At 49.1% G+C, this 15,000-nt stretch overlaps 1 protein-coding gene across 1 annotated transcript in view; it reads left to right on the forward strand.

Moving 5' to 3' along the window:
- enox2 (ecto-NOX disulfide-thiol exchanger 2) overlaps positions 1-15,000 on the forward strand; it is a 252,632-nt gene that overhangs the window by 187,828 nt on the left and 49,804 nt on the right. The window contains exon 8 of the mRNA XM_062524767.1: positions 14,799-15,000. This exon is cut by the window's right edge and continues 32 nt beyond it. Within this exon, the coding sequence (XP_062380751.1) occupies positions 14,799-15,000 (202 nt within the window). The remainder of the gene's footprint in view (positions 1-14,798) is intronic.

Here is a 15,000-nt window from a genome sequence, read left to right on the forward strand (position 1 = left end):
GACAGGGGGACGAAGGGGGGGGGGGGGGGGGGGGGGGGTGCTCTGATCCCCCACCAATCAGGACGGTGCCTCAGTGCCCAGTCAAAGAGCTGCATACAGATAGTGTAGCCTAGCGTGGGAGGACGAGTGGGGATGCTGTTACTCGTGTGCGGTTCTGGTATCAGCCAGATTATGTATGCCGTGCACTCTCTGAAGTATATCAGATGGAGACACAGGCGTTTCGATTGAATTTTCTCTCAAATAATATTTCTCATATATTCTGTGTGTTGAGCTCCTGGAGGATTTTTTGAAAGACGCTTTGGTGTCAGATTGGTTTTAAAGCAAACGAACTTTTCAGCAATACGTTTGGAGAATTCCAAAAGCTCGCTCTCATAACAGCGCTTTTCAAAAACGCCGTCTGTAGACAGTCATAGTTTTTCATCAATCCCCGCGCAGCTTGACATCACACGCAGTCTTCCAAAACAAAAGACCTAAAGAAACCCAGCCCCCCCCCAAAAAAAAGTAAAGAAGTGAACGAACCAAAAGCAAAACAAAAAGCAAAAAGGGGAAAAAAAGAAAAAGAAAAACCTTTTCATGCACGTTGTCAGATGGAGCAATTCTGTGTCCCACCCCTGCTGTACACCACATAGACAGGGAGATGGCTGATGAAATGATCACACAACAGTCGGAGACTAAAGCGCATCCATCACTGCGATGGCTGCCGAGGAGAGACTGAGGGAGGGAGGGAGGGGAGGGGTGGGGGTGAGGTGGGGTTGGAGCTGGGGGCGGGTGACTCTGGTCTGCGGAAGACAGGGCTCCAAAGCTGGGGCGTACGCAGTGGGGCGTGCACGCAGTGGTGCCTTTGAAGCCGCGTCGGGTTTATTACAGCCCTCTTGCAGGGCCAGTGTGCCGTCGAGGGTTTTTCTGCGGTACCCCCGACTGTTACCCCAGAGAGCTCATTTTGTCCAGTAGCCTTTTGAGGGGGAAAGGACAGCAAAGTGGACTGTACATGGTCTCTGCCATTAGTGAGACTCTGGCCTTAGCAGCCAGTGAGGCTTATCAGAAATGGCCTAAGTGGTGTTCCAGTGTGTATCTTTACACCTCTCTACTCAACCTAGAACTCTCAGTTCACTACGCCATGACTTTTTGCTCGGACAAAAGTTATGGCGTTCATGCGTGTCTTTTTAGATTAATGTGACAGCATGTTGATCAGATCCCTTAATTTTGGGCAGTCATAGGTCATAGTCTTTGGCAATTATGCCACTGCTTTGTTTGTACACAACGGCACAACTTATTTACGGCATGCAAATGTTTCCCGTGTTGAAAGTATTAAGCAAACATGACCCGCTGTAATTATTCATCGTTTTCGTGCTGCACCGAAAATTGTATTCAACCATGACATTAGCACTGAGGAGAGTTTAATGTGCTGTAACACTCTCATCCATTAGCCACTCCCTTGGTGTGGTGCAGTACAGGAGTCTTCCCCCAGCAATGAGACCAGATGAAGAGGCACAGAGTCCTTTTTGCCTTTTTGTCACACATTTCAGCATTCGACATTACCCATAATCCTCCCGGCCCGGACTTTGTCTTCTCTGGCCCGTGTCCAGTCCTGGAATCTACTTCCCCCGGTGCCCAACGTCTATTTATAGTGACAAATTGAATACGTTCTTATGTGGATATATGCGCTTAATATTGCCAAGGGCGGACGGGGGGGCGGGGGGGACATTTCTCACCGTCTGTGCCCCACTCCAGCCCTGACTTATTCACCTTCCAGCGCCTTAAAGTGACTGTGCTGTAATGTGCCAAAGGCAACGGCTGATGAGACTATAAGGGCTCAAACTGGAAGTGAAGGGGTTTCAGTGTGATGGATGACCAGTCCTCCATTTTGGGTGATTTTTCTTCCTCTCCCCCCTCCAAAGCGGAGAGAGAGAGGGAGAGAGGGGGGAGGGGGGGGGGGTATTCCAACTACCCAAGTAGCCCCCTACTCTGCCTCTCGTCACTCCATCAGGGGAGTATGTGAGCTTTCGAGGCAGCGGTTCCTGGCACTGGGGATGTATTATACATAATGTACTGTATATAATATATTATGTATTCTGTGGTGCAATCAGTCTCGGGCCAGCTTTCATCAGCAGTCAGAAACAGTCTGAGTAGCCTTCCGTCTTCTCCCCAGAGTCTGCAGCCCCCTCGCCATTAGAGACGCACGCTGTGGGCCTGAATGCTGTCTGCCTCCCTCTCTCTCTCTCTCTCTCTCTCTCTCTCTCTCTCTCTCTCTCTCTCTCTCTCTCTCTCTCTCTCTCTCTCTCTCTCTCTATCTATCTATCTATCTATCTCTCTCTCTCTCTCTCTTTCTCTATCTATCTATCTATCTCTATCTATCTCTTTTCCTCTCTCTATCTCTCGCTCTCTCTCTATCCCTCTCTCTCACACACACTTTCAAACACTCCCTCTTTTTTATAGTGTCGCCCCCGATTTTTTTTTTTTAACCCTCTAGTCCTTTCTTCCTCGCCCACTGTCTACCCACCCATTTCTCTCAATCCCTTTCAGTCTAATGCACTTTTCTCTCTCTTCTCTCCCTCTTCGCCTCTCACTATGGTGCCACCTCACCTCACCTCACCTCACCTCAGCTCAGCTCCGCTTACCTTACCACTTTCACTCCGCCTCGCTACTCTCTCATTCTCTTTTCTTTTCTTCTCCTCGCCTCATATCATCCTCTTCCGCGCCATGCCTTTTCTGAGCACGGGAGGGACTAGCTCTTTTCTCTTCATTTTCCCCACGAGCTGATGGTCTTCTTTGTGCGCGCAAGACAACTTCTCTCCTTCTTTTCCCTCTCTTCTCTTTATGTTCCTCATTCTCTCTCTTTCTCTCTCTATCTCTATCTCTCTATCTCTCTCTCTTCCTCTGTAGCGTGCCATTCTCCCCGCTCCTCGTGAGAAACGGAGAGACAGCTATTCGAAACTGGGTGACGGCTTTTAAAGCGACAGCTCCACATCCGCCCGTCATCATCAAAAGGGTTGTCATCAGAGGCACCCAAGAAAACAGGAAAAAAAGAGCCCATCCCATTCAATTAGACTGACAAGAAAAGCACAACCTGAGCTGATTTAAAAAATATATATTATTCTATTCTTTTTATAAGGATAAAAGAACTCCTTTTTGGACGTTTTTGTTGGCACTGTGGGTCAGTCCTCGGTTCAGACTGCTCTGTTGTCCTGCCTGTAATTTTACCGTGATGTGGGAATCAAATGGAACAGATATTTGGGTGAGCCAAGCAAAAAACAGCTTTGACAAGCAGACATGACAGAGATGGAGTCTAAGTCTGTGCACTGAGACATACTTTTCACCTGACATGTTTATTCCTGTGTTTCAGCAGAGAGCTCTGCAGAAGGTTAGAAAATCAGTGGCTGTATTTTGAAAGTGATTTCTCTAGGCCTATAGGAGCCCCCGTAGGTGTTCACATTGCCTCCCCCCCCCCCCCCCAACCCGCTCCCAACTTTCAATGCCAAACGAGACGCTACTATTATCGTACCCACAATCCTCTGCTGTCGGCCACTTCTGCGGGGACACTGTGTGTCCCCGGGATTAGCCCTGACGTGCGTCCCCGCCGAGCAGAGGTTAATAAATGGCTATTGACCCGCCGTCATCGCCTGTCATCTCAGGAGTCTGGCTCTGTGAAGGACGGGCCGGCTGTGCTGCTCCACCATCCAAGAGGAGGGAGGGAGAGAGAGAGAAGGAGGAAAAGACATACAGATAGATAGGGATAGATAGAGAGAGAGAGAGAGAGAGAGAGAGAGAGAGAGAGAGAGAGTACGAGAGAGGACAGATAAAAATCCTTTCCTCCTCAGATGAGACACACATCCAAGGCAGTGTGTGTGTGGGGGGGGGACAAAGGTGCTTTCCTTTGTGCATATACAAACTTGACATCTGTTTGGCATTAGTTTGTGTGTGTGTGTTTGTAAAAGAGAAAAGGTGATCTAGATTGTGTGTGTGCGTGCGCGTGCGCGTGCGCGTGCATGTGTGCGTGCGTGCGTGTGTGTGTGTGTGTGTGTGTGTGTGTGTGTGTGTGTGTGTGTGTGTTCATCCGTTTGTGTGTTTACACATGACTCAATGCCCCATCCGTGACAGGTGCACCTGTCATCATGTGAGCAGGCTGCATATGCTGCCCATCAGTTGGTGCGGATTACCCACGGCCTTCCCCCGCCGCTGTGCCTGAAAGTGACCTTTAGATTCAGAGCAGCCCTCTCCTGGCTCCTCTCTTAACCTCTCTCTCTCCCTGACGTGGTTCTCTCGCTTTTTTCTCCTCTCTCTCTCTCTCTCTCTCTCTGTGTCTCTCTTGCTCTCTTTTTACCTTTCCCTCTCTCTCCTTAGACTTAGCTCCCTTTCTTCCTTCTCTCTCTCTTTCTCTCTCTCTCTCTCTCTCTCTCTTCTCTCTCTCTCTCTCTCTCTCTCTCTGTGGTACCTCAGGGCGACGTGTCTGTCAGGGCTCATCTGTGTCTGGTGGCCCATGAGTGTGTGTGTGTTGCCGTTTGGCCTCCTGCACACTCAAACTCAACTTGCCTCATATCAATCTAACTCGCCAAACACACACACACACACACACACACACACACACACACACACACACGGGCACATCCGAGTCAGGCTCTTGGGTCTCTCGGAGCCCAGTAGCAGCACAGAGGGGACTGGAGGGTGACGGAGGGAGAGACAAAGGGCTTCACCCTTTCTCCATGTAGCTTTTTATGCTCCGTTTCACTGCTGTTGTCTCGCTGTCTCTGGTGTTGTCTTTTTTTTCACACTCGGGTTTCGCCACTGGCTCTTTCGCTTCCCTCCATTGTTGTCGCCGGGCTTTTCGTTCCCCCCTCATGTCGCGTCATTGAATTCATTTTCACTTTCTTTCACGCGTTTTCTTTCTTTCTCGCTCGCTCTCTCTCTTTCTCTCTCCTGCTCTCTCTTCTGTCTGTCTCTCTTTCTTTCTCGCTCTCTCTCGCTGGCTTTCTCGTTCCTTTTCTTGCCCTGTCTTCCGTGAAAAGTCGGCGCGGCGAAACCCCCCCCCCCACACACACCCCCTTTGAATTCTCGCAGTCGGCCGCCGTCTTGACTTCAAAAGCCTTTCAGCGCAGTACAGCGCAGTGAGCGCCGTGTAATTATCATAAAGGGGAGCTGTGGAAAGATGCCCTTCATATTCCCTCGGGCTCTTCCCTCACCCCCCCTCCCCCTCCTGCGGGCACCGACTGAGTGCTTAGGGTGTTTGTGAACACCACGGGTCGTCCCGGCTCCTCTCCCAGGCGCTCCAGTAGTTATCGCTCCCGGGGAGAGGAGAGGAACAATGCTCCGAGGCGGGCAGGCGGGCACACACTCTCACACAAACACGCGCGCATGGTGCCAAGGGAGAGGGCCAGGCCGCCCTTCGGCGCTGGCTGCTGGCGGTCAGAGGGATTTGCAGACCCTGGGCGGCTGCCTTATCTGCTGCCGAGGTGCTGCCGGTGCCTCCCTGGATGTGCGTGGCTGCAAGGGCATACATACACACACACACACACACACACACACACACATACATACATTACACACATACATTACACACACAGACGTACTGTATACCCACACTTACACACTCACACACACACAAACACACACACAAACACTTGTATACTACAGAGCGCATACCCTACCCCTGTGCTCACTCAGGCTTCTAGTAGGTTCCTGGCGCTGTTGCTGGGGCGTGAAAGACTTATGGGAGTCTTAGCAGCAAGGCCCTGCTTCCCTCACAGGCTTTCACACAGGTGAGCAGGCGCCTTCGCTATCAGCCTCTCGGCCCCTCCCCGCCTCCCCGCACGACTGGGAGCGTAACTGAAGGTTGGTCATGTGAGACATGGACTTGTATGCTTCTTTGGTGCGTTTATGTGTGTGTGTGTGTGTGTACAAGTGTGTATGTGTGTGGGTGGAGATGTGGTATGGAGGGAAAAAACCTTCTGGAAGTTATTTGTGCATTAAGTCCTCAGAGGCTTTCCATTATCTGAGGCGTGCAGTGTTAGAGTGTTTGTTTACTTGTTCACTCTCCACAGAATGGGACTCCATGTAAACAACATCTGAATGTTTACGTTCTCAGACTGTCACGAACATGATGAGACGTCTGCCTTGATGTATTTTTGTGTGTGTGTGTGTGTGTGTGTGTGTGTGTGTGTGTGTGTGTGTGTGTGTGTGTGTGTGTGTGTGTGTGTGTGTGTGTGTGTGTGTGTGTGTGTGTGTGTGTGTGTGTGTGTGTGTGTGTGTGTGTGTGTGTGTGTGTGTGTGTGTGTGTGTTGGTGGTTGTGTTTTGGTGACTGTTCCAGGACTAAAGTAATGTTTACCCACCACTTTCTGAAATCATAGGGCCAACAGTGCCCCCACCCCACCCCGCGTGTCATCTCTACTGACACGGCGAACAAAGAAGCCAAAGCTCTTTTAATGATGCATAGCATCCGCCTCTGAGCCCGAGAGCACGGCGGCGGCCCCGTCGTAAAGTCAGGCCTGCTTTCTTCTCCACTGCTGTCGTGTGGCGCGTTGGTGCGTTGTGCAGCCTCTTCCCTCTGCCTCCGCCTCAGACGGTTGCCTTTTATTGAGCCAGTGCTCCAGAGCATGTTTGTTCCTCCAGCCCCGAAAAAGGCTTCAGACCGAGCGTGTTGGCTGAGGTGTGACGATTTAGCACAAGAAAGACAAAGCAAATCAAGACTCCCCCTCTCGCCCCTCGTGAGAAAACAAGTGCAGTGAGAAAATCTGTACAACTTATCGAGTTCTTTTTGTTTGTTTGTGTGTGTGAGCGTGTGTGTGTGTGTGTGTGTGTGTGTGTGTGTGTTTCCCTTTGTGTGCTCCCATGACTTTTTCTGTCCAGCTTAAGAGCACACCAGGAAGCTCATAGCAATCCAGTCTCATTCAGTAAGGGCACTTTTTCTCTCTCTCATCCTCTTTTTCTCTTTGTCTTTCTCTCTCTTTCTCTTTCTCTCTCTCTCTATCTGTCTCTCTCTCTCTCTCGCTCTGTTTCTCACTCTCCATGTGACTTCTTTGCTTTCCGTCTCCCTCTATCTCACTCCCCCTGTCCTTTCACTCACATCCCTGGGAAAAGAACAGCGCGCAGCGGCAAGCTCCGAGCAATGCGGCGGCTCACAGCAGGCCATTTTCCCATCAAGCCTCAGGGTGCGCCGCCGTTGTTATCTGTCACCTCTAAGCTGGATGAGCTCGAGTATTTGTCTGTGTCCACGACCCCGTCGTCCTGCGGCGGCCAGGAAGATGGCATTTGGCCAGACGCCAAGCCTGGAAAACGGCCTTCAGAGTGCATTTGCCAGCAATCAAGGCTCGACTTTTTTTGCAATGCCTCTCCACCGACTTGCTCCAGCACTCTGATAATGAGGCTTTAGAGCGGGACAAAAGGCCGGCCTGACAGGGCCTGACCTTTACTGCAGCATCATCTCTTAACCGCCAACAACACCATGAACTGGATTACCGGCAGCCACTAGTGTTGCCATTTCTTTTCTATTGTGCGCAATACAGAATTAATAACTAGAAGACAGAGACTAAATCAAGTCATCATAGTCTTTGTGTTTTGTTTTTTTCCTTAATGTCTTATTATAAATTGAATAAAGCAGCGCTGTCGTTTGCTAATACTTGTAACACTATCATAATGGACGTCAGACCATTGTCTTAGTTTATCTTGCCGAAAGCCAAAGAGCCTGGTGTCAGACATCAAATGGATTGGTTTGTGAACACAAAGGCCAGCGCCCAATGGTGACGACTGCAACACACCTAAATTACCCGTTAATAGTGATCCTGTCAAAACCACGAAAACAAGACTTCATTAAGCGGTTGTTGGAGCCATAACAGTGACAGAAACACAGAAGCAAACACGCAATTTTACGATGGCTAGATAGCTATGACTATGTCATCAAGCCGTCATTTTTAATAGCTAACTACTTGTTATATAAGCTTTGTCACAGCTACTCATGAACGAAAAGCCAGGGTGTCATAAAGTTGGCTCAGTTGGTTGAAGACTGTAAAAATACAGGCATTTAATTGAAAATCAAGTCATTGCTACGGATCTGACACTAAAGAAACAGTGAAACTGTGCCGTAAATACTGGTGCTGCAACACATCACATGTTGCTAATGGGTTAGCCTGAAGAGTTTTACAATTGCCTTTACAACCTTACTACAGTCTTATTATCAACTTGCCTTACCAGAACCCTAGATAAGTAAAATCTGTTTGGTCTTTCTTAGAATCCGCTGCTGTTTTGCTTTAACAGTTAATAGCTGTCGCTATGCTGCTGGGATCCCTCCTGGCCAAAAAAAGGCTCATTAGAGAGGCCAGAGGCCAGAACCAAAGCTCTGTCTCGACACATGATGGAGCTGCTCAAAAGTTCAAATTAAATTGAACTTTTTTATTATTATTATTCTACTATTACGTTTTATATATTTATTTATTTTCTTTTTGAGGCATTGCCGAGATGACAGGTGTGTTCCGGCTGGCCAGCGGCCGGCTAATCCCACCCCGGGCGTTTGGGGCTGCTCCATCGATTACGCCGCGGCCGAGGCCAGGCGGAGGGAGCTAATTATGTTTCTGAGGGATGAAATGGCCGATCCGCCAGAGATTAGCGCGCTGAACCCGACCTCCCGACACCGTCTGGGACCGGGCGTCCAAATCAAAGGCAAAGCAAGCTGCCCATTAACACACTTATCCTCCGTCTCCAGCCATGCACAGACAGACAGAGAGCGAGAGCGGCAACTCTTATGACAGCCGTGGGAGTGTTTGCGCAGGGCTTTGACAGGGACGTGGGGACCTGCTTCTTGTAATATACAGTAATACAAGCATGAGTATCTGCTCAATATACAGAATGTAAGAATAGAACGAATCTAATCCGACAATCTAACCGTTTTTCCCAGTTTTGCCCGTCTTTTTGATCAAATGATCCATGTCACTTTATGGACAGCTTGGGGATGCTTTTATACACTTCACTTATCATGCCAGGATTAGTGTCAGTTTTAAGTTTAGGTGGAATTCTTCCAGTGCATTCCTTATCATGTCTAATGGAACGCTGGTTTTGAAGCGCTGGCTCACGCCACTCTTGTCTGAAGTGGAATAGTGGATTAATGGACTGATGCCGTGCTGCACTGGAGTGTTCCTAACTTCTATAATGTATTTCTGTAATCAGATATGTAAGCTAGATGATTAGATTCCTTCGACTGCCTTTGAGACATTTTATGTGAAGACCAAGTAATGGATAATGCAGCAAATCTACCTAAGTATATCGATTTCTTTATCATATCTGTGCATCTAATAGTAGGCCTATATTAAACCAATTTAGCCTATAGTTTCATTTTTAAACACAAGTGGAAAAATAATTATTCACACTACAGGCTTATATTTGTGGGATTTAATATTGATCAGTTATGTGATCATCGACATCACAGGTCGTTAGCCATCGGAGCTTTTATAAATCCGCGAGGGTAATTTATTGTTTGTAGATTTATTTTTTATACGTTTTCCTCGGCTGCGTTTAAATGCGACTCTAATGCAGAGTGTAATGTGTTGCACTGCCGTGAATGCGGTCTGGAGTCTGCAGCACTGAGTCTCTCCAGTGGCTGCCTAGTGGACCACTAGCACACCACAGCAGGAAGACGCCCAATCCACTGGCTCGAGGAAAGACAGGTGTAATGTTGTTATTGTTTTTTCCTACATGTCTTGTTTTGTGCTGGGCTTTATTTTGTGCATTCGGGCGTGCATTATTCATTTTTTCTTCACCAGTTTCCTCCAGTCTGAAAACTATGCTGGAAATGGACTCCTTAGGGGCCCGTGTTGCTGTTCTGTTTGCATTAAGAAGCCTGTAGACCACACCCACAGCTTTCCACATGGGAGATGTCTGCATTTGATATAGTGCTGTTTATTGCTAACTCCCTACATGTATTTTTTTTGTGAAAAAGATATGCAGACAAATATCGGAACCTCCTCAGGAGGATGTTTCTTTTTCCCTCCGCACAGGAAATTTATGTGATGGCACAGCAGAGATAAAGTTTATCCTACTGATACCACTGCTTAGCTATATAAGACGTAGAGGTAGAATTTGATGGAATAGCCCTTATCAAGTTATTTACCCAAGCCAGGTATGTGGAATGTAGGTATCAGTATATAACATTACATGTGTCACATTGATTGATGGTCAGGTGTTTCACAATGTAGCCCAGGCCTCATTACCATATATATGAATTCAGTCCAGAGAGCATGACATATCGGCACAAGTGATATGTCAGGAATGATATCGGTATTGCGGATTTCAGGATAGGCTGTGCCAGGGGTCCCCAACCTTTTTGGGAGGTAAGACTGCCTGAATGATACGCAATCATAGGGCGGTCTACTCCTTTGAAACAAATGCTGTCAGGTGATTATAGACTCATACCCCTCATCTTAAGGGAAGCTAATCCCTCTGAATAATATATATTTGGTTTATGTTTCAATTTTGTAAGTCTTCACATATAAAGAAACTTTTCTCATTAAACATTTTAAATATTTAATTGAAACAGTACAGTTGTGACGTTTTTAGAACGAGATCTTCAGCTCGTTGGCTATTTTTAGAAGTTGTGCGTCAGGTGCCTCATAGGCACCCCGAGGGCTACCTAGTGCCCGCGGGCATCGTGTTGGTGCAGCCGGGTCTGTGCACTCCTCAGTGTCCCAGGACTGATTGGCATTGATCAGGCTTCGCTAGTCAGATGGCAGTTGGAGTTGTTGAGATTTTGATCCTTTTTAGTTACGAAGTCACTGTTGAGCACTTGTGTTTCTCATCCCAACTGCCTCTGTGTGTGTGTGTATGTGTGTGTGTTTTCCTTCCAGATTTGCCACCTCCAGCCACGAGAGAGCGTCCTCCGGGCTGCAAGACGGTGTTCGTGGGAGGGCTGCCGGAGAACGCCACGGAGCAGCTGATCGTCGAGGTGTTCGAGCAGTGCGGCGAAATCATCGCCATCCGCAAGAGCAAGAAGAACTTCTGCCACATCCGTTTCGCCGAGGAGCACACAGTGGACAAGGCCCTCTTCCTGTCTGGTAACGTAGCCCAAAGGCCCACTTCTTGCCCAGTAGCGTAGTCCACAGACCTCTTCCTGTCTGGTAACATAGTCCACACAGACCTCTTCCTGTCCAGTAACATAGCCCACAGGCCCACTTCCTGTCTGATAACGCCCACAGGCCCTCTGAAATAAATAGCATTGTCACTTGCAACAAGTTAATATGGCCATGCAGGCCCACCAAGCTTATGGAGGTGAATGTAAATTTTCCATGAAAATTGCTGTTTTTCCCCTCGGCCACAGCAGAGACGTGTATGCAAAGATGGCCTGTTAAAATGCACTCCTATTCACAGCTCATTCTTCAGTGTATGTTCCATGAATTTTAATATTTGACTTGGTTCAGCACGGGCCTTGGTTACCGATAATGTACCATTAGCATTGTAATCCATACACATAGGCAGCGATGAGTATAATTATTGAGAAATTATTAAAAACTACGTATGCTGTATTAAAATAAACTATTGCATGATTTTAAGCACACGGTAAGACACATTAATAATGATTATTAGCGCAACTCCTGACTTTGGCTACAAGCATGCGAGGCATCCAAGTGGAAAAGAACACTGAATTATACGCTCTGTCGGTCAACTTCTCCGCCCCCCTAACTCCCTATCCACCCACACACACAGCCAGTCTCAAAAGCCTGCGCGCACGCAAACACGCGCGTGCACACACACACACACACACACACACACACACACACACACACACACACACACACACTTATTCGCACACGCATCTGACACACACACTTATTCAGTTATAACACACATTATTATAACACACATCACACACACACACACACACACACACACACGCCTATATATTATTCTCCATGCTGTCCATGTAATGCGCGTTGGCCGCCTCCTCATTTCTCTCTTCTCATGAGATCCCAGTGGAGGGCCCTCGAGTCCCTCGCGCTCTTAAATCGCCTTTTGTATGCAAACCAAACGGCCGTGAGACTGAGCTGGACATCTCTCCTCCTCCGCCTCCTCCTCTGATGGCACCGCTCTCACAAAAGGTGTACTCTTTAGGGGTGTGGCGGGGGCGGGGGGGCACACATCTCAGGTCCCTTCCAATAATACCATGTGCATTATTTACACTTCCCTGAGAGGCGCTATCTACCCGAGAGAGAGAGAGAGAGAGAGAGAGAGAGAGAGAGAGAGAGAGAGAGAGAGAGAGAGAGAGAGAGAGAGAGAGAGAGGGGGAGAGAGAGAGAGAGTAGAAGAGAGCACCTCTCCTCTCCATGGGATTTGGAGCCATGGCCCATATATTATGAGTCCTCGTGACGGAGCTCTGCAGGCTTTTCCATAAATAACGGCGCTCATTTCACACGCCGAACACACCGTATAAAATATTTAACGACGTCTGGGAGCCATAAAGCAGGAGTTGGGGCTGAAGGGGAGGCGGGGGGTGCAGGAAGGGGCTGCTGGAGGAGCACCACAGGACGATGCTCAGCTCTTCTTTTGGCAGGGCTTAGCATCCGTGACCGACTCCTGCTGTCTCTTACCTCTCCTCTCTTCGCCTCCTCTCTCTCTCTCTCTCTCTCTCTCTCCTCTCTTTCTTTCTCGGTGTCTCTTTCACTTTCTTTCACTCTCTCTGTCTGTCCTCCCCGTCTCTCAATCTTGCCCATCCACTTCCTTTCTTCCAGTCCACTTGAGGTATGGCCTCAACCCACACACACACACACACCCACACACACACACATGGAGAGAGATTCTGGGCTTGCCGTCGCCCACATATTTATCATCATTGCCCCTCTGCCTCGTTGTGCGCTGTCGAGGGTTAATACCGTAATGAGCGCGTTTTAAAGACCTAGAAAGCGATTTGCCTTTAATCTGCTGTTAAACGCTGGGAGAATCACTGAGCAGGATCAGGCCGCTGCATTAGTCGGCGCGGACGCCCGAGTTTGGTCTGTCTGCATAAATCCACAATCCAAATTAAACATAAAAATGTGCAGGCCACTGGATGCAGATGAGGCCTGACAACCTCCTGGAGCTTCCAGAGAGAGAGGGAGATAGATAGAGAGAGAGAGAGTGTGAGATAGAGAGAGAAAGAAAGTGAAAGTGAGAGAGAGAGAGGAGGGATGGAAAGGATGGAATTGGAAGCCCATTGTTACCACTGGAGTCTGCATGAATTGGTAGTCAGATCACAAGTATGGTTTCTCTCTTTTTCCCCTGTTTCTCTCTGTCCCTCGCTTCCTCTCCATCACCCCTCCAGCCCTGAGGTGTTGCGGCTTTGATGCGGCCTGTGACAGAGAGGCAAACCGATTAAAAGCACCATTCGTTAAGCTTCACGGGAAAAGAGGGACGACTGGATCCGCCGCCCGCACCAACTTGCTTCCTGAGACGTTAGAGGCGCGGGGTGCGGGAGGAGGTGGGGGATCAAAAAAGAAAAAAAAATGTACCTGGCTGGCTCAGGTGCTCAGGATGGCCAAATTGGACGCCGTTGTTCAGGCCCGGGAGCGTTATCCCAGCCCACTCAGCCTCCCCTTTGCGTCTCCAATCCCATCGCCCTGTGTGGATTACAAGGGACTTTCTAAGTGCACTCCACTCCACCTAAAAATGTTTCCAAAAGGTCTGCCCCCACCCCCAACCCCCCCACCAAAAAAGAAGCAAAGGCTTCACATTTGATTTAATGCAGCGCTCTTTACACTCGAGTTATCTAAAACGGGCAGAGAGGGCTTTCTGTCTTTTTGAGGGCGGTGAGCTCGACTGACTTGGGCGAGGGCTCGGCTGTACGAGGCCGCTGACGAGGGCTGTGCTGTGCAGCGCGGTGCTGTGCTACTCACAGATTAGCAGGTGTGAGAGGGAGCCGCAGACTCCCCCAGACCCCAGTGCAGGTTGGAGCCTAATCCCTAATCCCATTTCCCTCGCCGCTCTCTCTCTCTCTCTCTCCCCTCGCCGGCTCCCGTTTCTAAAGCGGGCGGCGCCCCGGAGGCTCTGAGGGAACCCCAGAAAAGGAGGAAAAGAGACTGCCCATACAGACTGGCTTAGCCACCTCTGCCAGTCTCCCTTTCTAAATGACACTGATATGGGGTCTCTTTTACACTCTCTTATTCACTCTCCTATTCACTGGCACTCTAGTGACTCTCACTCCGGACCCCATTCTCCAAAGCTCTCCCTCTCTGTGTGTTCGTCCAGCCCAGCTCCTCTCTCTGCTCCATGTGTGCTTTTGACACCTCGCTAACACGCTATTTCTCCTCTTTTTCGTCTCCCTCCCTCCCTCCCTCTTTCCTCCCTTTTTTTATTATTTCTTTCTACCATCTTCTCTCCCTTCTCCCTCTCTCTCCATCTTTTATTTTTATCGTCTCTGCTTCACCCCGCAATCTCTCTTCCTTTCCATTTCTACATTGTGCTTCTTTCTTTCTATCGCCCTTTGTGTTTCCCCCTCTGCAATTTCCTTACCGCATTTATCTCTCTCATCTGAATCTCTCTCTTTATCCATCTGTTTCTCTCTTTTTGTCCATCTGTGTTTCTCTACTTCTCCTCACATCATCTCTCTCTGTCTCCCTGTCTCTGTCCGTCTGTCTCTCTTGCTATCTCTCATCTGTCTGTCTGTCTTTGTCTCTCTCTCTCTGCCTATCTGTCTATCTGTCTGTCTGTCTCTCTCTCTGCTTATCTGTCTGTATATCTGTCTCTATATCTCTCTCTCTCTCCATCTGTATGTCTTCTGTCTCTGCCCTTTTTCTGTCTTTACTCCTCCTTCTCACCTCCTCTCTCTCCCCCTCTCCCCGTGTGTGTGCAGGCTACCGCATCAGACTAGGCTCCAGCACAGATAAGAAGGACACGGGTCGGCTGCACGTGGACTTTGCGCAGGCGCGCGACGACCTGTACGAGTGGGAGTGCCGGCAGCGCATGCTGGCCCGCGAGGAGCGCCACCGCCGCCGCATCGAGGAGGACCTGCTCCGGCCGCCCTCGCCCCCGCCCATCGTGCACTACTCCGAGCA

The sequence above is a fragment of the Sardina pilchardus genome, chromosome 21 (genome assembly GCF_963854185.1).
Source record: "Sardina pilchardus chromosome 21, fSarPil1.1, whole genome shotgun sequence".
NCBI classification, from domain to species: Eukaryota; Metazoa; Chordata; class Actinopteri; order Clupeiformes; family Clupeidae; genus Sardina; species Sardina pilchardus.